Source organism: Pseudorca crassidens, chromosome 16 (genome assembly GCF_039906515.1).
Source record: "Pseudorca crassidens isolate mPseCra1 chromosome 16, mPseCra1.hap1, whole genome shotgun sequence".
Classification (NCBI taxonomy): domain Eukaryota; kingdom Metazoa; phylum Chordata; class Mammalia; order Artiodactyla; family Delphinidae; genus Pseudorca; species Pseudorca crassidens.
In genome coordinates, this window is record NC_090311.1 from 78,386,308 (window position 1) to 78,410,050 (window position 23,743).

A 23,743-nucleotide genomic window follows, 5' to 3' on the forward strand; every position below is an offset into this window, starting at 1 on the left:
TCCTTCTGCTTGGTTGCTGGGGGCTGTTTGTGGGTTGCTGGCCTGTTTCCAAGAAGCCTGTCCTTCCCCCTAGGAGCAGCAACTCTGGGCAGCAGGGCATCTGGGTGTTTGAGATTGGGAGTCCGGCCACGGCCAGTGGCGTGGTGCCCTCGGACGTGAACCTGGGATTGGACGATGGAGCAGAGTATGATGATGAGGATTATGACTCGGTGACACCTCTGAGCCTGGAGGACACGGGCACCACATCCTTCCCCTATGAGGCCCGGAGAAAGGGAGACACTGGCACATACAACGTGCCCAGTGACCTGCCCCCCCGCCGCCTGGCTACTGAGAGACCCCCTGGACCTCCCACGGAGAGGACCAGATCTTTCCAGCTGCCAGCGGAGAGGTTTCCCCAGCAGCAACCACAGGTCATAGATGTGGATGAAGTTGAGGAAACAGGAGTTGGTAAGGCCATTTATGTTGCAGGTGGTACCTTCTTGGATACTTGGGTTTCCAGACAGGGGAGCATTGCTGGTGGGGTGTCAGCTGTGCACATTATTTGGTGGTTTGTAAGAATGAGTGCCTGGGGAAGGAGGGGTGGAACTCACAGCTGCAGAGCATCGGTCGATGGGCCCGAAGGCTTCAGAGACTCCAAGGGATCTGGCCATTAGGGCTGGGGTTATGGAGACTGTAGAACATGTCCTCTTTCAAGTCTTCTATTATTCTTTCTTTTTTTTTTTCTGTTTTAAAGAGAAAAGTGCTTTAGAATTATTTTGATAGTCAGATTTCCTTCCTTATTTGTGACTTCTGAGATCAGTAGTGTATTCACCCACCTGAAAAAACATTTTAGAAGCTCTTTTGGCTATTGACACGGTTTATCTTTGAAATTTATTTCCTCTTGGTTTTGGAAGGAGGATGGTTGATGATTTTTCCTCCCGGACCCTCTCAGTTTCAGAGTTAGTTTGTGAACGTTTAAAACTACAAAATAAGTAGATCCCCCTTTTGAGGATGGTTTTAAAGTACAATATCTTGTAATCAACCTTATTATATCAGATTTTGGCTACATTTTCAGGGAAAACCACTGGAACCCCAGCATGCTTTGATTTGTCTTATAAAAGACATTTGAACTAGACTGTGTTCATTATTTTTTTGCCCTTCAGGTTGACCTATAATCCATTAAGATTCCTATCAAGGGGACAGTCCAAGCCTTTAAATGATGTTTACTGTGACGCACAACTGCTTCAACTATGAAGTTATCCTAAGGCCCTCAAAACATCTACTCAGTTCCACATTATTCACCCATTTTTATTTCTCCTTACTTGTGATTTGTCTCGTAGCCATAGTCGGATGTTTGTTCTTATCGAGTATCCCAAAGCATGGACAGTATCTGGTGGCCGGGGTAGTGTGCTTACTTACCTCTGAGGCACAGAAACGGAGAAGCTGCCCCTAGTGACATGATGAGCACGTGGTTCATGTCTCAGGGCTCCCTTTATACACATGGCACCCTGGCTTTCCTGGGGTAATGCTGACACCTAGCACGTCGCACTCAGCTCTTATAGCCGGGTCTCAGAGTGGTCGCCCCAAGGTGGATTGCATATGTTTACCGGCACATATGTTTACCTTCAGGGTGAGCTTTGAGTCTCATCCTGCTTTCACCCCACATACGTGTCTCTGAAATTCTCATTTGTGAAGCCTTCACTTAAATGAGAGCATAGCTAGCCCCAGCAGCTTATGGTAGTATATTCCTTGGTACTAGTAAAAAGAAAAGCCCGGATTTGAACCCCAACTGTGTTTAAAAGAGATGTTTTTCTGCCCTCGATCCCAGTTATTTCACTGTTTTTATTAGAAAGGTCAGTCTTCTGTAGCCAGCAGTGCATTCCTGGTGTGATTTGAATGGTCACCCACAGATCCGTCGACCATAACAGACCCACTGGGAGCTGGGCTTAAGCAATCAGTAGCCTCACATGCGTTCAGCTCAGGGCCCAAGTATTTTCAGCTCCAAACGCCATCTTTATAAATACAGGAAATTCCCTTCTGGGTGTGTAGGACTCATGGAATCTACCTGGAGTTAAACTTTACTTTTCTCTTCACTCATAACAGTCATTTATAAAGTGGGTCATTATCCCCTATAAAAGTTCATCCCCTTTTGTGTTTTTGAACTTCATCCCAAATTAATTGGCTCTGGATTTTTGAGTTTAATGAGCTAGTTCATCATCCAATAAAATGAACCTGGGAGGGAGACATTTTTTTTTTTTTTTTTAAGAGACATTTAAAATAGGGAGAAATTCTTCTTGTTTCTTGGGTCAGAGGCTTTTAGACCAGGTATGACTGAGGAATTATTTCTAACTAGCTTTTGACTCAAGAGCTTAGGATTTATCCCCTGGTGAGAAGAAAGGGTCAATTTTTTTTTTTTTTTTTTGCGGTCCTCTCACTGCTGTGGCCTCTCACTGCTGTGGCCTCTCCCGTTGCGGAGCACAGGCTCCGGACGCGCAGGCTCAGCGGCCATGGCTCACGGGCCCAGCCGCTCTGCGGCATGTGGGATTTTCCCGGACTGGGGCACGAACCCGCGTCCCCTGCATTGGCAGGCGGACTCTCAACCACTGCGCCACCAGGGAAGCTCAAGGGTCAAAATTTTTAAAAACTACTTTAAGCTTGTTAAAATGGCACTTTATGTTATAGATATTTTACCACAATAAAAGATAATTTTTAAAAATTTTAAGGTCCCTCCTGCCCAAAATGTGAAGCGGATCTGACGACATTAGATGGATGCCATATTAAGATTGACATTGGGTGGCAGTCACCTAATATTGATTCCGTGATACTGAGGACATTGGATTATAGCAGTTTTAAAGAATTCACCCTTGTGATTTCTCAAACTCCCTTTAGACCCGTTTGCTTTGGTGGTTTGAATAATAGAACCACTATACTATTTAAGTGGCTACAGGTAGAGAGCCCTGGGTCTGAATTGCCTGAGCAGATGTCAAGTCTTGCACAGCTGAGGGCGTAGGGTCAGAAAGCCTCCTGGTCCAGAGCCCTGTGAAGCGCTTACAGGTGTGCTGTGTTCTCTCCAAGCAGTTTTCAGCTACAACACAGATTCCCGCCAGACGTGTGCCAACAACAGACACCAGTGCTCTGTGCACGCAGAGTGCAGGGACTTTGCCACCGGCTTCTGTTGCAGCTGTGTTTCCGGCTACACGGGGAATGGCCGGCAGTGTGTTGCAGAAGGTACTTTGCTTCTGTCTGTTCCCTTTGAAGGGGGAGGAGTGGAGTTTTTGTTTTGGTGCTTTTTTTTTTTTTTTTTGCGGTACTCGGGCCTCTCACTGTTGTGGCCTCTCCCTTTGCGGAGCACAGGGTCCGGACGCGCAGGCTCAGCGGCCATGGCTCACGGGCCCAGCCGCTCCGCGGCATGTGGGATCTTCCCGGACCGGGGCACGAACCCATGTCCCCTGCATCGGCAGGCAGACTCTCAACCACTGCGCCACCAGGGAAGCCCCTTGGTGCTTGTTCTGAAATCTTTCCTTTACCTAGATCTCTAAACGGGGGTGGTATTTTCAGTCGGGCAATGATAGTTGATCTCTCATTCCCCATTCTTGCCTGTATTTTTCTACTGGGGGTGTGGTCCTGGGGAGTGTCCTTTTTTTCTAATAAGGGGAGGTCTCTTTCTTTCCTGTGCTGTTTCTCCATCTCTGAAATGACGGCCATTGGGAACCCATCTTCACAGCTGTCCCTATAGCGTGAGACGAAGGCTGAAGTGTTGAAATTATGCAGCCTGGACCACAAATTGTCAGTGCCCCCCATTTTCCTCCGTTTCTTTCAAACCTTTTCTTTTGGCATCACTCAGACCATCCTAATGGTGGTTCAACTCCAGCAAGGCCACAGTGGGCTGGTGGAAACCAAAGTATGTAGCGGGTAACGACCTGTCCTCATGCCCCTGGAATCCCAACGTGGTGATAGAGGAGCATAACGGGTGCATCACAGCTAACTCTGGAGCCCAGACCCATTGTGGGCCCACTCCAAAAGGGACTCAGCTGGCGTCAGTGGGCTGGCATCAGTTCTGAGCTCTGCCCCCGGAAAAGGACCAACCAGTCTTGACATTCTCAGATGGTCAGAAGAATCTTCTCTGCAAAAGTCTAGAGGGTCCGGATAAGAGTTTACTTCGAGAGGGAGACCTATGGGAACCTGAGGCCATAAATCAGAATTTAAACAAAACCCAAACCGACCATACTGAACATTTGTTCCTTCAGATGCCAAGTCACCTCACTTGTCACCTGTCATTTTCCTCGTGTGTTTAATGAGGAACCTCAACTGCTTCACACAATACAACTAAATAAAACTCAGCTGGAGGAACACTTTTCTGTTTTTCAGATCCCCTGCCATAGCTAAAGTGAAATCAGTTATTTTGATTTGCTAAAATAAAAAAGTTCCCTCCTAGGTCACAGTTAGATGGTTAAATACTATCTGTAGCAACGAAAGAAAATTTTGGATACGTTGCGTATTAATTTGGGGGGATGTTTTTAACGTTTATAAACGTGTTGTCTGTTTGCTTCCAAAGCCCACCGCCCCAGGGATGGTGTACCTTTGCTGCTTTGTTTTAGGCTTGGCTTTTATATTTCTCTCACCCTGGGAGCAGCTTCCACAATCTACAGTGAACCTTTCTTCTCAAAGAGCAAAAATCTCATTAGCTCTTTCTGTGCCAGATATCAGACTGAAAATGCCGACAGGTTGCATTTGGCAGGAAGCTCAGATGTGACAGATGGCTCGGCTGCATTTTTTGACCTTCTGTGCACGCCCCGTCGTAGTTTTGTGGTTTAAATATTTTTTTGGAGTCTTGCTACTTTTGAAATAGCTTTCTAACTCCAAGTTTGGTGGAAAAAATTTGGTTTCCTTCCCCCTGGCTTTCCTGCTTGTTTCTGTAATTGTTTGGGGGAGGCATTTTTTGATATTAGTCCTCTAACTTCACAGCATCCCCCAGTGTAATGACATAGTTTATTTGCAGAAATACTCTGTGTCGAGTCTGCCTTGGCTTGTCAGTGAACCTGTTTATTTTATATTTTATTTTATTTTATTTTTGGGGGCCGCACCGCACGGCATGCAGGGTCTTAGTTCCCCGGCCAGGGATGGAACCCATGCCCGCTGCAGTGGGAGTGTGGAGTCTTAACTTCTGGACCGCTAGGGAAGTCCCTCAGTGACCCTGTTTAGCAGCTAAGGCATACTGAACACAGCAGAAAGTCTTCAGAACACGGGTGACCATGCTCAGATGAGGGCTCGTTTGTCTCAGGTTATTCTGCAAACTTTACTGAGAACTTACTGTGCACAGAAACCTCTGCTAAGACGGAGCCAGGGAGTTGGGTGGGAAAGACATTTATAATCTAGGAAGAGAAACACAATATGTACAGTCAGTAAGTGATAGAATTTCTACATCAAACCTGAACAGTCCAAGGTGACTTATCTACCTCTTCCTTCAGTTTTTTTTTTTTTAAGATGTAAGTAACACAGTCACTTAAAGTATACCATTTGGTTCTTTTTAGTGTATTAACTAAGTGGTGCAACCACTACCTCTAATTTTAGAGCATTTTCATCGCTCCAGAAGGAAACCCTGGATCTCTTAGCAGTCACCCTCAGTTTATCCTCATCCCCAGTCTCTGTCAACAACTAATCTACTGTCTGTCAACACGGGTTTTCCTGTTCTGGATATTTCATATAAATGGAATCTTGCAACATGGGACCTTTGTGTTTGGCTTCCTTCACTTAGCATGATGTTTTCAAGGTGCACCCATGTTTTAGCGTGTATCGGGTACCTCATTCCTTTTTTCTAGCGAAATAATATCCATTTCACGGATATACCACATTCTGTTTATCCATTCATCAATTGATGGACATTTGGGTGCTTTCCCTTTTTGGCTGTCGTGAATAATGCTGCTAAGAACGTCCGTGTACAAGTTTTTGGGTGGACGTATGTTTTCTGTTCTCTTGGTATATACCTAGGAGTTGGAATTGCTGGGTCATGTGGTAACCTTCAATTTTCTTATTCAAATACAAGAACAACTTAATTTCTTGAGAGCTTATCTTTTCCTGATTAAACAATAATAAATATATGCAAGTTATAAATATTTGAACATTATAGAGATGTATAGTATAGAAAATGAAAGTTCACCGTATGGCCCTGAGTTAGCCACTGGTAGCAGTTTTGTGTACACCTCTTCAGATATTTGCCCCTAAGTGTATGCTAACTTTTATCATTAATGTGATTTTCAGAAATGGTGTCCTATACATATACTATTTAGCAATTTATGAAGAAAGCTTTTAAATATGCCATAGTAAGTTTCCCATCTTTCCCAGTTGGCTAAATGGAACAACAAACACCCCAGCCCACAAGCTGGTTCTGGGTCAGAGGGCGTATTCGTGTGGCCTTCGATATCCGCTGTGGCCACTTCTGCCTGGCTTGGCTTGAGTGAAGGTCCAGGACTCAGACTGGCAGTCCTATGTTTGAGCCAGAGATGCTCCTTCAGATGTGTTACAGATCAGGCAACCAAATGTCCCATCCAGTTTAGCCCTGCTGTCCCAGTGAAATGACTAATTCTGTCCCCGATACTCTCAAAAGTGAGACATTTATGTCACCTAGTTCTAGACCACCCATGATACTGTTCTATGAGATCGTTTTATTTGCCTCAGACCTTCCTCCATCAAACAATGGGTCTCACTTTTCTGCTGTCCATGATCCATCAGCGTGGAAGAGAGGAAGAAATTGGAATTTGTAAGGCTCATAGACACAGCCATAGGAACTGCCTTTTTTGAACAGCTGCTTTCACTTACCCCAAAGCCCTTTACCCCAGCACTGTTTGACTCTTTGCTTTTATAGGTACAGATCCTACCAGACATACTATTCTATTCTGAAGGGCTGGCTGCTTTCTTTGTTTCTCACTCAGGTACCCCCCAGAGAGTTAACGGCAAGGTGAAAGGGAAGGTCTTTGTGGGGAACAGCCAAGTTCCCATTGTCTTTGAGAACACCGACCTCCACTCCTACGTGGTAATGAACCATGGGCGCTCCTACACAGCCATCAGCACCATTCCTGAGACCATCGGGTACTCTCTGCTTCCTCTGGCCCCTATTGGAGGCATCATTGGATGGATGTTTGCCGTGGAGCAAGATGGATTCAAGAATGGGTTTAGCATCACAGGTAACTGACATCAGACCTTAAAATTAACGGGCTGGGGTGAATGGAAAGGGAACTCCATGTCTGCAAGTAACTTACCGATAAGCATTTTGTGGCTCTGGAAATAAGGTGTTGAGGTAAAATTATCAAGAAGTTTTTCAATTAATATACATTAACTAAGACTGTCTAGAATTGCATTTTGATCAGGGAGCGATTTCAGGGCGGAGATATAGATTTAGGCGGAGCAAAGGATGTTTGCTCCTATATCCTCACAACCCAACGTATGGGGCTGCTTCTACTTATCCAGCCTGCCTCCAAATTCCCAACTAATCTGAAACTGACATTTGACATTTCCTCAGTATCTGCTTGGAGAAAAGGAACCTGTCGTTTCTAGCTGGTAAAGTCAGCCTGATAAGCATAATCCTCACGAGTCTTAGGAAAGCTGAGTTTCCTTGGAGCTGCTTAGAGACCGTGTCCCGTTGGGGAAAGTTCAGTCTTTAGGGGACATGTGGGCAGATTGTCGGTGGGTGGGAGCGGAGGAGATGCTTCCCTGGAGCAGTGGTGGCCTCTCCCATGCTGTGCTGAGGCTGGTCCCCCTGTGCTGGAGGCCCTTTCCTGGAACTGCTTGGCTGGAGGAGTCTGCATCCTTCATCTCTGGCCGCTCGCAGGACCTGGAGCCTGCTGTTCTGGGGCACAGGTACATAGCCGCCACCTCTGACTACCTAGACCTGTCTTCTCCAACACCCCTAGCCTCACTGTAGCTTCAGCCACGGCTTTATCGTGAAAACACTGCTGAGAGCAGGGTCTGTAGGCTTTGCACAGACACCCCTCCCAAAGTTACAGAGCATAAATACCTAACTTCCTGAAATGTGGACGTTTTAAGAAACGAGAGGATATATATTTGAAAAGGGTATAAGATACCTTATTTATGGCCCAATGTTTTTTCTCCCTCTCCCACAGGCATGTGTACCCCGAGTATCATAACGATGTTTAGGCTCTCTTGCAAACACATGCTCTTCCCTTTGCAGACGTAGTTGAGCTTTGCGGCCAGATCCACAGATCCTAGTCCTTGGCTGCACAACATTTCAGTGGTGTTGCCTTGAATATGGGTTGACTTAAATGGATGGTCCTTTGTAACTTATATCAGCTTCAGGGAGGCTGAGGGAGTCTTTACAAATTCCCTACAACAGCAAATCTTTGTTACTATAATGGTCCTTCTTAACTGCCCCTGTGTTATCAGCTGGAAGTCTGCCTGGGACCTGGGGGCCATAAAGCAGGAGTTGTCCAACTTTTTCTGCAAAGGGCCATTTAGTAAATATTTTAAGCTTTGCCTAAATGTTTTAGGCTATTCGGGCTTTGTTACAGCTACAGTAAGTCCCCTACATACGAACCTTCAAGTCGCGAACTTTCAAAGATGCGAACCTACGTTTGCATGTCCAGTCACGTAAGTTAGTTCACATGTCTGGCGTACATTGTCACGTGAGTGCATCCTCTACAAGTGGTTGTGCTTTTGTGTACTTCACTGTACAGTACTGTATAGAGTACGGTAGTACAGTATCTTCATTTCAAGCCCAGGATGTCTGGAAGCAAGCGTAAAAGCAGTGGTGATGTAGCTGGTACTACTGTACTTTGAAAGGTACGGTACTGTACTGTAAGATTAAAAATGTTTTCTTTATTTTTTTTTATTTATTTTTTTATGTATTGTTTGTGTGAAAAGTATTGTAAACCTATTACAGTACAGTCCTAGATAGCGGATTGTGTTTGTTGGGTACCTAGGCTAACATTGTTGGACTTACGAACATATTGGACTTACGCATGCGCTCTCGGAACAGAACTCATCCGTACGTAGGGGACTAACTGTCTTCAACTTTGTCATCGTCGTTGAGCGAAAGCACCAAAGATAATATGCAAATGAATGATCATGCCTGTGTTGGAATGAAATTCTTCATGGGCACTGAAATGTAAATTTCATGTACTTTTCATGTATCATGAAATGGCTGTCAGCTCTGCTATCAGGCGTCTGCAAAGGTGGCAAAGGGAGGAAGCTGGAAGAAGGGGGGGTATTTTTTCCTGCTTGTTGGGGGCTGCCTCCCTGCCCAGACCAAGGGGAGATCCTGAGCCAGCACCTTAGTGTGTGCTCCTAGGATGGTTTCTGGGTCTGGTGATAGTTTGCTCTGAACAAGTGGCCCATCCTGACCAGGGCTTAGCTCTTACAGTAGTCATTCCCACAGCCGACGTCCTGGAGCGTTTGATGTTGGGCAGAGGACGTTTTAACGTACTTACCTAATTTCCCCAAGACAGATTGTATCCCTTTTTCATCATCAGGAAATGCAGGCTCCCGTGAGGTTAAGTAACTTGTTCAGGCTCACCCAACCAGTACCCAGCACAGCTGGGAGTCCAACTCCTATCCCCTGCTTTTTCCAGCACAAGCCATGAGCCCACCCATCTCAGATGCTGGTTTGCAGCTGGCAAGCAGCTTCTGTTTCTTGCGCGTGACTCAGTTGGGCCATATGGATGTCCCAGCTCTGTCCTTGGTGTCAACAGCCCCATTTCTACTAACCAAACTAAAGCATCTGCAGAGGAGGTGTGAGCCTGTCCCCACAGTGAGCCCAGGGTGGGCATGAGGGTGGCTTCCCTGACAGCAACGTGACAGACTGACCTTGCTTTGCAGGGGGCGAATTCACCCGCCAGGCTGAGGTGACCTTTGTGGGGCACCCGGACAAGTTGTTCATTAAGCAGCAGTTCAGCGGTATTGACGAGCACGGACACCTGACCATCGACACGGAGCTGGAGGGCCGAGTGCCGCAGATCACCTTCGGCTCCTCGGTGCACATTGAGCCCTACACGGAGCTCTACCACTACTCCCACCAGGGTGAGCCACAGTGCCGCGTCCCGGGCCAGCGTCACCCACAGGCTCCAGCCCTGAGCTCATGCTATCTCCTGGCCTTCGGAGAGGGAAGTGCAGGGGGTACCTTATACAAATCACCTTTTCTCTAATAGATATCATGCACACTCATTGGAGAGAATTGAGGGCAGAAAAGAAAATAAACATAACTTACAGATGTAAAACCAGGACACAATTACTATTAGATTAAGTGTATTTCCTTTCAGCCTTTTCCTTCCATATAAAAAATACCCCAACATATGTATATATACCAACACAAATAATATCCCAACATAAAATCTCACCATATTATATAATTTCAAAACAGTATAATTTTGTTATAATATACATCTGTATGTACTTTTTAAGTTTCAAATTTACAGAAAAGTTGAAAATAGCAGTTTCCACATATCATTTACCCGGCCTCACCAGTTGTTAACAGTTTGCTACATTTATTCATCATTCTCTCTCGCATACATGCATATATATATATATGGGGTTTTTTTGGAGAGTAAGTTGTAGGCACCATGATCCTTCATTCCCTAAATAATTTACGTGTTCTTCCTAAGGACGAGAACATCCTCTCACACGGTCCCAGTACACTCATCAAAATCAGGAAATTTAACATTGATGCAATACTACTGTATACTCTACAGTCAAGTATATAGTTTCTATTTACATAATTTCAGTCATACCACATTATTGTATCTTCACTTTTCCAGTTAGCATCAAATTATGAATACTTGATAGTTTCATTCTAGGCTTTGCAAACACTTTTTAATGAATCTCTACCATTCTATTGTATGGCTCTCAATGTAAACCATTCTCTTTTCTAAAGCTTAGGTTATTTCCAATTTTTCCTTCTCATAATGAGTTGAAATAATCACCTTCATCATAAATCTTGACCACATTTCTGATTCTTTTCTGACCGAATTCCTAGAAATAGGAGTGCCGAGTCAAACAAGGGAGACTCTTTAAAGGCTCTTATTAAATGGCCATCCAGAATGGTTGTACCAATTACCATGGCCCTGTGGCTCGCTCCGGCTCTCCTGGGGAAAACGAGTGGGTGAGTAGGAGGTGCAAGGAGCCGCAGCACCCCGGTCTGCAAGTCAGGCTACGACCAGATGGTGTTTCTGGCAGCCCAGCACGTGGGAGCTGGACAGGAGGCAGCTTACACTAATCTTTTATGTATCCTCTGGCTTTGATTATGAACTACCACAGAGCACACAGATATAAAGAGTCTTCTATACTTCTTTTAAAATAGGAAGTTGAGATTTTCATTGTATGGGGGAAAAGCGAGCTGTCTTCTAAGTGGGGAAGACTTTCCCTTCTCTATTGAGATCTGCTCACGGCTCTTCAGTAATTTATAGAAATTGGCTACTGAAACCTATGAGTGTCTCATTTTTATATATCAGAGAACCGTTTAATCTAGGGTTATTTATAGCAGCCTCTATTTATTGAATCCTAAGTGAGATAACCCGTAAAAAGCAGTTAGCACTCTGCTAGTCGCGTGGTAAATGCTCCGTAAACGGTGGTGTGTCTTAATAAGAGTATTAGCCTGCTTGATCCCAGAAATTTTACATACATTGTCTCATCCTTACCGCAGCCCATGTCGGAAAGGAAACAGAGGGTAAAGAAGTTAGTAACTGGCCTATGATCACACGCCTTGTGAGCGAAGGGGCAAGGTGTGAGTTCAGGTGTCTCTCCCTCCAAGCCCGTGCTCTTTCCATCAGACCTTAAACTCTGAGTTGGTTCTGGGTGACTTAGGAACTTATAGAGAAGCACTTGATGAGAAAAAGCAGTAACTATTTCTAATGCAAACAACATCAATAATAGTATGGGAAATCTAGGTGACAGAATGAGTCCCAGTGCTGAAATAAATAGTTTTATGTATCCTGTTCCGTCCGATCTCTCATCTGGTAGCAGTATAGGCAGAGAATACTGCTGATGGTTTTAGAGCCCTTGACTAAGCCTCTTGTAGCCTCAAGATCTCTCCTTTGTGTCCCTGCCTTGTCTCCCTGCTTCCCTCCCGCATCCAGTGATCACATCATCCTCCACCCGGGAGTACACAGTGATGGAACCCGAGCGGGATGGCACTGCCCCTTCTCACGTCCACACTTACCAGTGGCGCCAGACCATCACCTTCCAGGAGTGCGTCCACGATGACTCCCGGCCGGCCCTGCCCAGCACCCAGCAGCTCTCAGTGGACAGCGTGTTTGTCCTGTACAACCAGGAGGAGAGGATCTTGCGCTATGCTCTGAGCAACTCTATTGGTCCTGTGAGGGGTAAGAGGTGGCAGCTCAGACTGGGCGTCGTGTGTGTCTGCCTGCACGGCTCTCTCGGTGCTTTTGACATGTTGTTTTTCGTCTCTTACTCTCAGTAAGAAGAAGAAAGTTATGCTGAAATAGCTCCCGGCAGAAATAAACGTCTTGTCATTTATGATTCTTAGAAAACCTACCTGTCTCTGTTCTGCTAACCTAAGGCCTCCTCATTATTCCATTTGGGGTAGAGAAGAATGATAATCCTTGAGTTACCTTAAAGAGTAGACCATCCAAGGGCTGCAGCTGCCTATGGCTGGGCATTTATTTTTATCTTATTTTTTATTCTTTTCCATTATGATTTATTGCAGGATATTGACTGTAGTTCCCTGTGCTATACAACAGGACCTTGTTCTTTATCCATTCTCTATATAACAGTTTGCATCTTCTAACCCCAAACTCCCAATCCATCCCTGTCCTTCCCCCACACCCTTGGCAACCACAAGTCTGTTCTCTATGTCTGTGAGTCTATTTCTGTATCCTAGATAAGTTCACTTGTTGTTGTTTCCATGTCATAGATTGTTTCCGTGTCTTGGCCATTGTGAATAGTGCTGCCAGGGGTGCGTGTGTCTTTTTGAATTGTCTGGGTATATGCTCAGGAGTGGGATTGCTGGACCCTATGGTAGTTCTATTTTTAGTTTTTTGAGGAACCTCCATACTGTTCTGCATAGTGGCTGTATCAATTTACCTTCCCACCAACAGTGTAAGAGGGTTCCCTTTTCTCCACACCCTCTCCAGCATGTGTTGTTTGTAGATGTTTTGATGATGGCCATTCTGACCGGTGAGAGGTGGTACCTCATTGTAGTTTTGATTTGCGTCTCTCTGATGCTTAGCGATGTTGAGCATCTTGTCAGGTGCCTGTGGATGGCCAGGCATTTAAAACACTCTGATACTCACTGTGTGCCCAGGGCCTGGGGAAATCCTAATCAAATCTGCTGAAAGTCAGGCACGGAGCCTACAACGAGCTTTCTGCCCGGGGACGGCACATTGCGAGAGGCGGGGTCTAGTCTCGGGGTGCTTCTGGCTGCGTGGAAGGAGCTGCAGCTAGTGGGACAGCCCAGTGTCAGGTCTCACATCATCCAAATCTTTAAGCCCTAGGGGTTCTGTATGTTTGGGGTCTAGGTGTGAAGGTCTTTCTCTTTTTCAGTTATTTTTGATTCTCCCTCTGTACCCAGGTCACTTCTCCAGCTAGTCGAGTTTGTCCTCAGCTCCATAAAGCAGAAGGAGGGCAGGTGTCTGTCTCCTTCCTTTGACAGCTGTAGCTCCAGGCATCAGGGGTTGGCGTATTAAAAGGCCAGACAGTATCAATAAATATTTCAGGCTTTGCCAGCCGTGCAGTCTCTCAGTTCTGTGACTGTAGCACAAAAGGACCGTATGCAAGTGAATGGGTGTGGCTGGTTTCCAGTAAAACTTTATTTACAAAAACAGACAAATGTCCAAAGGGATGTAGTTTGCTGATCCCGCCTCAGGTGACCCCCAGGTGACTCAGGAGTCGGCGGGTTTTCTGGTCATCAGTCCTGCCTTACTTTCTGGGGTTTCTGGAGGAATAAGAGTTTCTGAATCCTCACTGGGTTTCAATGTCTCTGCCTTCACAGACGGCTCCCCTGATGCCCTTCAGAATCCTTGCTACATCGGCACTCATGGGTGTGACAGCAATGCAGCCTGTCGCCCCGGCCCCGGGACCCAGTTCACCTGCGAGTGTTCCATCGGCTTCCGGGGAGACGGACAGACCTGCTACGGTACAGTCGTCCACTCTGACTTGGTGGTGGTGGGCAGTGGGGTGGGGGGGCTGCAGAAACAGATCCTGTACAGCAGAGGGGCGAGGAAGAGGCAGCACTGGTGAGATAAACACTGATGGTCACGCTCAGTGTTCGCTCCGTGATGTTAGGGGTCCTGGCCCTTCCTTCATCTGGTCAGATGCCCTGACTCTAAGCAGCAGAGTAGAATTTATAAGGCCACACTCCACTTCACGTCGAGAATACATGGGCTTAAAGGAGGGGAAAGTCAGCGCTGTTTATAACACACATAATATGACTACAACTGTGATGTACCCAGGCATTGTTGTGTTAGGTGCTTCACAAACACTAACTGATTTAATTCAGCAACGCTCATGAGATAGATTCTTTCATTTCTGTCTTTCAAAAATTATTTTTAATTGTGGTAAAATGGACATAATATAAAATTGATCATTCTAACTCTTTTGAAGTGTACGGTTCAGCAGCATTAAGTACATTTACATTGTTGTGTGACCATCCCCACCATCCATCTCCACAACTCTTTTCATTTGCAAAATGGAAACTCTGTTCCCATTAAATAACAACTTCCCATCCCTCCCCTCCACCGCCAGCCCCTGGCAACCACCATTCCATAACACTTTCTACAAATCTGATGATTCTAGGTAACTCATGTAAGTGGAATCATACAGTATTTGTCCTTTGCTGTATCTGGCTTCTTTCACTTAGCATAGTGGCCCCAAGGTTCATCCATGTTGGAGCCTGGGTCAGAATCTCCCTTTTTCTGAAGGCTGCGAACTATTCCATTGCATACACATACTCTTTTTTCTTTTTAATCCATTCATTTGTCTATAGGCACTTGGGTTGCTTCAATTCTTTTTCTGTCGTGAATTATGCTGCTATGAACATGGGGTACAAATATCTGTTTGAGACCCTGCTTTCAACTCTTTTGGGGATATACCCAGAAGTGGAATTGCTGGGTCACATCAATTCTGTGTGTGTTTTTTTTCGAAGAACCGTCATAGTGTCTTCCCCAGCAGCTGCACCATTTTATATCCCATCGCCAGTGCACAAGGGCTGCAATTTCTCCGCATTCTTGCCAACACTTGTTTTGTTTTTTGGATAGCGGCCATCCTAATGGGTGGGAGGTCTATTCCTGTTTTTACAGATGAGCCGGGGACCTTAGAACGTTGGACCTTGAATCTCTGACTCAAGTGCGTATATTATACTGTCTTCACTGTACTTATTTTATTGCTTATGATTTCACTTTAAATACTTTCACGTAGACAGATTGATATTTATGTTTGTTACTAAATTTTAATCCACCGCCAAAAGGCGGTTAGTTGACTCCTGACTCCATGAAGAGTCCATATAGCAGAGGCAACTAGGGTAAGAATGTCAGAGCTTCCTAAACCTGCCACAGGGGCTCACCAGCAAATGCAAGGAGTGCTAGAAGTAAGCTTCCCTAGTGAAATGGGGGGCGTGCACATGTCTTTTTGGCCAGAATGATGAGCAGCCCCCTTGCATGACTGGGGCATAAGAATCTGGGGAGCCCAGCAGCCTTGGAATTTGGGAACGATGCCTTGGGTCTGGAATCCGTTGAATTGAATCCATTGGATGCCTCCAATGAATGGCAGCTTTAGTGTGCTGATTTCACGTGAAGGTTAGCAGATCCTGCTGCTGGGGTATGGCTGCAGTTACTTCAGAGTGAAATTTATGTGAGGTGCTCATTGGAACGTCTGAAAGGATGGAGAGCAGGGACTGGACTTACGGGAACAGCTTGTACCACTGTTTAGCCGGCTCGCTGAGGACTTGGTCCGTGTGGTAGAATTCAATCTGAGACTCGCTTCCCTTGTAACGTACCACTGGGCAGGGGACATAGTTCCTACTCACCTCTGATCATCAGAGTTCCCCCGGTGTTTCCCCAAAGAGCCCAACAGTCTTGAATGGCTAAATTGGCTCAGGCCACTTTGAAACTGTGATACTGTGTGTGTGTGAGCAGAGACCTCCCAGGCCATGGTGATGGTGATGGACACCACGAAGGGATGAGGTGCCCCCATTTCTCCAGCGGAAGCCTATGCCTCCTTAGTCTTTATGTAGCTGTGCTTCAGCTTCATAAGCCAACTGAATACAGTAAGTCCCCTACATACAAGCCTTCAAGTTGCGAACCTTCAAAGCTGCAAATGTGCATTTGCGTGTCCCGTCATGTAAGTTAGTTCACGTGTCTGGTGTACATTGTCACGTGTGTGCATCCTCTATAAGTGGTTGTGCTTTTGTGTACTTTACTGTACAGTACTGTATAGAGTACGGGAGTACAGTATCTTTGTTTCAAGTCCAGATGTCCGGAAGCATGCGTAAAATCAGCGGTATATAGATGCTTGTGGTAGTTGGGTACCTAGCCTAAGTTTGCTGGACTTACGAACAAATAGGACTTAAAAACGCACTCTCGGAATGGAACTCATTCGTATGTAGGGGAATTACTGTATTAGTAGAACGTGGAGCTACCCCAACCTGCTGCCCCATAACCTCTGGCTAATTCTGCTTTTGGTGCCTGAGCTTGTGGTGGGACTGCTTGATTCACTTTCCCAGGGCACAACCAGCCATGCTTTATGGATGGAATCTGTTGCTATCGTGGAAACCCCTCCGATGTGTTGGCCCAGGAAGACAGGCGTTTGTGCGCGCTTGCTTTTGCCCTGGCAGATTTGCACCATGGAATGTGGGTATATTCCTAGTCAGGCTACTTTCTGTTCTGGGTCACGAGAATAAGCCTCGTAGCGTTAATGCATTGAGACACCGGGCTGTTGATAGGAAATTGCATTAAGCAGATCACTTCACATATTATTTTGACCTGGAAAGTGCCTCTGAAGAGGATGAGGGTGAGCCTTTGTCATTCAGTGTGTGTAGCGTTGATATAATGATAGATGACATTCAAAGTAAGGCTGGGCTTGATTAGACACTGCAGAGTGACCCTGCGAGCTAATTTGGAGATTTCCAGTTGAATCACAAGAGCTCTGGTGCCTGACAGAATGGCTTCCCTATATTTCTCAGTTGGGAGGCTGTAAGAGAGGGTTTTGCACAGTCTCTCATTGAGTGCGCACAAGGCATTTAACAAATAAATCCTGGGATGCTTCTCCAATAAGAGCCTGGTGTTTATGAAAAGGACACATTTTAGAGAAACTTAGAGTTGTTGAGAAGTAGCCACTCTGAAAAAAAGTCGAAAAGGACGCAGTGATTACAAGAATAATCCAGGATTTTCCTGTTGGGTTAGGGAATGATTTATGTGAAAGGAAACCTCTTCCCAGTGAAGACGTTGACCAGATCATGACTAATAAGAACAATAATCTTCAAGCAGATATTGTGATCTTTTATAAGGAACAGTTATCACTAGTTCACGGTTTCTACTAAAGAATGGATTAGAGTCCTAGCCTCCAATTACAGAGGGGAGGGTTTAAATTAGGCATTAGGAAGTATTTCCAAACTGTAAGGACCGTGAAATAATAGCAGGGAGATGGCTAGGGTTTTGCTCTGAAAGAGAAGGAGTCGCCCAGCTTGGATTTTATGTGTAGACCTTCCAAGATTTTATGTGTAGACATTCCAAAATGGAGGTGGGGGTAGTGCTAGGGGACCGTCCCCTCCCTCATCCCACGGGCCCCCAGGTCCTGTTTGCCGTGGTTCTCCAGGTAGGGTGTGCCGGATGAGCATCCTTCCAATCACCTAAGAAGCTTTCTTGAAACACGCAGTTTCCCTTTCCATAAACCTTCTAGGGGTGGAATGAAGCTTGGAAAATTGCCCCTGGTGATTGGGTTCTGTCCCTTTGATTGGAAACTGCTGCTCTGTGCTCTCGTGCTTTGGCAGTTGAGCCTCAGCCGTGGATCCCTGCAGTTTGCACAGCGTGTCCAGACATCTGGCCTGTAGTGTCCTCTGAGAGCTGTAGTGCAGAACACAGTGAAGCAGAATGATCTTTTTCTCCCGTGTTGTTGAAGCAGCAGCTGGTGGATGGAGCTGGAAAGTCCACACTTGCTGAATATCCCTCCACCCCCATCCCAGCTCCAGCTGGTTAAGAGGCTGCCTTGGGAGGGGCTTTGTTCTGTAACCTTCCAGCTGTGCCTGGAGCCATAGTCTGGTCTGAGACCTTTTTTTTTTTTTTAACTGCAGTATAGTTGATTTACAGTGTTGTGTTAAGTTCTGCTGTACAGCAAAGTGACTCAGTTATACACATATATACGTTCTTTTTTTATATTCTTTTTCATTATTGTTTATCGCAGGATACTGAATATAGTTCCCTGTGCTATACAGTAGGACCTTGTTGTTTATCCATTCTAAACGTAATAGTTTGCATCTACTAACCCCAGACTCCCAGTCCATCCCTCTCCCTCCCCCCCCTTGGCAACCACAAGTCTGTTCTCTATGTCTGTGTGTCTGTTTCTGTTTTGTAGATAGGTTCATTTGTGCCAAATTTTAGATTCCACATATAAGTGATATGAGATCTTGTACCTTTTTTATTATTATTTATTTATTTATTGGCTGTGTTGGTTCTTCCTCGCTGCGTGTGGGCTTTTCTCTTGTTGCAGCGAGCAGGGGCTACTCTTCGTTGCGGTGCGTGGGCTTCTCACCGTGGTGGTTTCTCTTGTTGCAGAGCACGGACTCTAGGTGCACAAGCTTCAGTAATTGTGGCATGTGGGCTCAGTAGTTGTGGCTCACGGGCTTTGTTGCTCCGCGGCACGTGGGATCTTCCCGGACCAGGGCTCGAACCCGTGTCCCCTGCATTGGCAGGCGGATTCTTAACCACTGCGCCACCAAGGAAGCCCCGAGATCTTGTATCTTAAACACGTCACAGAAACTTACGTTGCAGTGTAGTTTCAAAAGCTGAATGCCATTTGGTTTGGGTTTTTTTCTGAGTATAGGTCCAACTACGGGGCTGAAGGGGCAAAAATGCCTGTCTTGTGCAATATAGTCCAAGAAGCCAGTAGGGCTTTTGCCTCACCAGTGAAGAGACCGGCTGGACTGGCCATCGGAGGTGGAGCATGAGGAAGATTCACGTGATGGAATTGAGGAGGGGCAGCTGAGAGGGGGAGGGGGTTGTGTGGTCTCAGCCACTATAAAATCTTCCTCACACGCATCTGCAAGAGTTCTAAAAATGCCAGAGGTACCTGTGCACTCTGAGAGTGAGGTTGGCACAGAAGGATCTTGTGTGACTGTATTTATTTCAATCCATCAGTGGACAGGTGACCCAGGTGATGACAGAATAGCTTGATTTCTTATCTGGGCCAACCAGCCTTCCTGTAGTGGTAGCCACAGACTGGCCCCCAGTGCCAGTGGCCACCTGAGGGCTACGTTCCTAGAATCGGAACACCCCTGTGGCTGGTAGTGTAGGATAATAATAATAGGTGCATTTCTTTTTTTTTTTTTAATTTCTTCTTATTGTTTGGCCGCACCCCGTGGCATGCAGGAGCTTAGTTTCCCAACCAGGGATCAAACCCGTGCCCCCTGAATTGGGAGTGTGGAGTCTTAACCACCGGCTGGCCCGGGAAGTCCCAATAGGTACATTTCTCGAGCAGGCTAGGCTTACATCCATTTTCTGTAATCTTCAGTAGAACCCCTCAAGATGAATAGTAGCGTGAGTACTCACCAATGGGGAAACTGAGGCAGAGGAGTGAGGCAACTTGCCCGGGACCACACAAGCTGGTAAGGAAAGGAGGCAGGATTTGAACCTAGCTGTGTCCAGCTCCGGAGCATACGTTCCTTTGTTCCAGTCACCCCACGCGATGGCCACAGTATTGTCCTGTGGGAGAGCATCACTCACAATCTTATGAGTTAATGGTTTTCCTGTTAGTGCATTAAGCGCAGGATAACATTCCAAGATTCACAGTTAGGCTTTAAACGGTCCCACTTTGCTTTGTCGGTATCGTTGGAGAAAGGAAATATTTTTGAACAAGAGCATATTTAATTACGTTTTGTAGTTCAGGAACCTTATTCAGAGTCTGGAGACTTGTCTGCACGTCTTTCTAACACGTATTTGCCCATCTGATGTTAGTGGGCGCCAGGCTCAGCAACTAACTCCAAAAGGCAGGGCGGGTTGGGCGGGGAGCGGGGAGTACACATTTATTTAGGAGGAGGGCCTTCGGATCACTCTCAAATTATGCACAGAAAAAAAGATTTCTTTAACATCATTTTTGGAACATAAAAAGGTGTGTTTTAAAGTGGATCCGTTTGCATGCCAAAATGCTTTCTATTTTATTATGTTTAGTGGTGTTTGAAGAGGTGTTTTTTTTTTTAAGAGTCTGCATTCAAACAAAAATTTGGGAGGAATTCCCTGACAGTCCAGTGGTTAAGACTTGGCGCTTACACTGCAGGGGGCCTTGGTTCGATCCCTGGTCGGGGAACTAAGATCCCCCAAGCGGAGCGGCGAGGCCAAAAATAAATAAATCAATAAATAAGTCTTAAAAACATTTTTTTTGCCGTAGATATTGACGAATGTTCAGAGCAGCCCTCGGTGTGTGGGAGCCACGCAATCTGCAATAACTACCCAGGAACTTTCCGATGCGAGTGTGTGGAGGGTTACCGGTTTTCAGAGGAGGGAACGTGTGTGGGTAAGTTCTGTGGGTGACTTTTCAACACGAGTAATTCACATGACGTATGTCAGCACCTGTGTGAATGGTATTGCCCCAGGTAGTTGTCCTGGCTGAGATGGAAGGTTCCCTGTACTGTTGGGGAGGACAGTTTACAAAGGTGAATCAGACTTCATTCCTTCCCTCCGACTGCCTGGAGAGTCACAGGTACAAGGAATAAGCAGTGTTGCCTGTCTACACTGGTAATACCCTTCCCTTCTTATAAAATTCCTTTTAATTCTTTCCATTATTCTTTTAATAGCTATTCAAACAATTAGACATGTCTCTCCTTATAATTAGTGGCCTTGGGATTCACGTGGAGGGAACACCTTATAGGCATTTGTGTCATTACCTGCCTTCGATTGAATTCTTCCTGATTGACATCTAAAACTCCATTCGGAGCCTTTCTATTTACGGATTTCCATTTTACAAGCCCCAAGTACTAGCATAACTTCATAGCCTATCAAAGTTAGAAGTTAAGCCTAATTATGCTTTAGGTTGCTCATGATTTTGGTGATGATGGTGATGGGCCAACTCCAAAGAGCCAGATTGTTTAAATTTCCCCACTTTTTCCGACTGCTGCAGTTTGACCTGTTGTTTCCAAGAATTTCAAGTTCAAAGATTCTTGGAGATTTCCAGGTCTGGAGGGCAGCATGCTAAAGGGGCCATCTGAACTGAACATTTCTTCCCAATTTAAAACAGATTCCTCTTTTACTGCCTCAGTGAACCAAATCCTTGTCCTTTCCTTGCTGTTTACTAAACCCTAGCATGCTTTCTGTTTGCTCTGTCTTGAAATTCAGATGAGGCCGCCAAGGTCCCAGGGTGAGATGGTGTCTTGAGGGCGGAGGGAACAGGCCGTTCTCATATTTTGAGTATGACCCAAACATCTGTGAACTGAGAGACAGCCAGTCCCCTTTGCACAGAGCTGAGATTTCAGCTCTGCTAAAGTTACTTCTTCTTTTTTTTTCCATAAAGAACAATTTCTGTGAATTTGGCCTGACTTCCTTCTCTGCTTTTTGAGACGAAGCAGATTCAAAGATCTGTTTTCTGTGGCAGCACCGTTTGCATTATATTTCGGCTCAAGCTTTGGTGGTGGATTCCTTACCCCTTGGGTGGTGACGTGGACAGTCCTGGGGCAGACGTGTGTGAGGCATGTTGTGTCCTCAGTTTCTGTCTCCAGCCATTCCTGGGATCCACCCTCACGGAAGGGCTAGGGTGGGGTGCAAGACAGGTGGTGGGCAAACGTCTACTCCCAGGCATTTGATTTTGAGGAAGACAACCTCTCTGGGCCTCAGTTCCTCACCTGTAAAATGAGGTGATTAGACTGCATCATGGGCTTCCTGTGTCCCGTGGAGCCCTGGGAGATGCCCCAGGATCTGCCAGTGGGGATACAAGGACTATTTCCTTTTCCTGTATATCAATTTCTGAGTAAGATTTTGTTTGAATAATGGATTCCCCCCTCTCAGAAGCAAGTGTGAAAACCACCTGAAGATCATTAAGTTCCACCAAGACCTGGCATCGAGGTTTCCTGATTCTCCCCCTGCCCGTGGCCCCCTGTGCAATTCCATCCCACTTGGCTTTTGGCCTCTTTTAATTGGCTCCTTTGAGACTCAGCTCATAGAGAGATGGCTCACTGGGAGAAACCAAGTCTGCCTGAACGCATTCACACACAGAGTCCGGCTCCTCACTGGATAATTTACTGGTCAGTTTCACTCTCCTGGAATTCCTTGTTAAAGCTACGTCCTGGGTTGAAGCACAGGCTGGGACCGATGTCTGTCAGGTCAGAGCAGGGAAGCGTGAGGAAAGAATCTGGATGCTTGTCTGTGTCCTGACAACTGTGAGGGGCTGGGCGTATGGATGGCCAGAGGTGACTGTCTTTCCATGAGGATGGGTATCCATTAGGGGAGGGGCTGCGTTGTGGATTTCCATCTTTGTCATTTTCTGCAAGCCTGTGACTTTCTCTTTTCCACTGGGTGCAAACTTTTAGTTAATTGGAATGTGCAAAGTATGCTGACGCAAAGGAAAAGAGCCTCAGCTGACCTGCAAATCACCTCTATGTGTAGATACAGTTGCCGCCTGTGATACGTGACCCGTACGGAGCATGGGCAGGTTGGGACCCCGAGTTGTACAGTGCACGGCACCATGCACCTGCCCGTCGGTCGGGGGAACAGGGCTGGGCTTCAGCTAAAGGCTCAGCCTGGCTCACCCAGCGTTCCTGTTCTCCCTCCCTCTCCTGTCATGTTGTTAGGAAAAATTACTGTGAATCATTCATCTCTGTGATCTTTTTCTCAGAACTTAAAGTAACTAGAGGCTGTGAAACCACTCCCCTAAAGGTTCTTTATTCCCCGCCCTTTTCTCTCCTTGTAACACGTGGCTTCTTTCCCTCGTTTTGTCCTTCCTTCTTGGCATCACCTCCCTTCTCCGCGTTGTCTCATTTCCTGGCCCCAGCCAGCCTTGCAGGTGTCTCTCGGGGACCAATGTCACATGGGGTGGCAGCATCTCAGGGCAGTTCCTCGGCTCTGCCCATGCCAGGTCACAGTCCAGGGTTCTCTTCAGAAATGCAGGAGCTAGAAAAGTAAAACCCCAACTGAACATGTAATTGTAATTAATTTTTTAAAGTTAATTTTTATTGGAGTATAGTTGCTTTACAACGTGTTAGTTTTTGCTGTACAGCAAAGTGAATCAGCTATACGTATACATATATCCCCTCTTCTTTGGATTTCCTTCCCATTTAGGTCATCACAGAGCACTGAGTAGAATTCCCTGTGCTATACAGTAGGTTTTCACTAGTTATCTATTTTATACAGAGTAGTGTGTATATGTCAATCCCAATCTCCCAATTCATCCCACCACCACCTCCACCACCCCCACCACTTTCCCCCCTTGGTGTCCATGTGTTTGTGCTCTACATCTGTGTCTCACTTTCTGCCCTGCAAACCGGTTCATCTGTACCATTTTTCTAGTTTCCACATATATGCGTTAATATACGTTATTTGTTTTTCTCTTTCTGACTTACTTCACTCTGTATGACAGTCTCTAGATCCATCCACGTCTCTACAAATGA

The 23,743-nt window shown here is 46.0% G+C and overlaps 1 protein-coding gene across 2 annotated transcripts in view; it reads left to right on the top strand.

Annotated features, from left to right (window-relative positions):
- The window catches only part of NID1 (nidogen 1), a 93,162-nt gene that overhangs the window by 27,294 nt on the left and 42,125 nt on the right, over positions 1–23,743 (top strand). The window contains exons 4-10 of one of the 2 annotated variants that reach the window (XM_067711025.1): positions 74–447; positions 3,055–3,207; positions 6,909–7,160; positions 9,808–10,008; positions 12,060–12,305; positions 13,934–14,077; positions 20,536–20,661. In XM_067711025.1, the coding sequence (XP_067567126.1) occupies positions 74–447; positions 3,055–3,207; positions 6,909–7,160; positions 9,808–10,008; positions 12,060–12,305; positions 13,934–14,077; positions 20,536–20,661 (1,496 nt within the window). The remainder of the gene's footprint in view (positions 1–73; positions 448–3,054; positions 3,208–6,908; positions 7,161–9,807; positions 10,009–12,059; positions 12,306–13,933; positions 14,078–20,535; positions 20,662–23,743) is intronic. The other variant, XM_067711026.1, reaches the window with a different exon arrangement.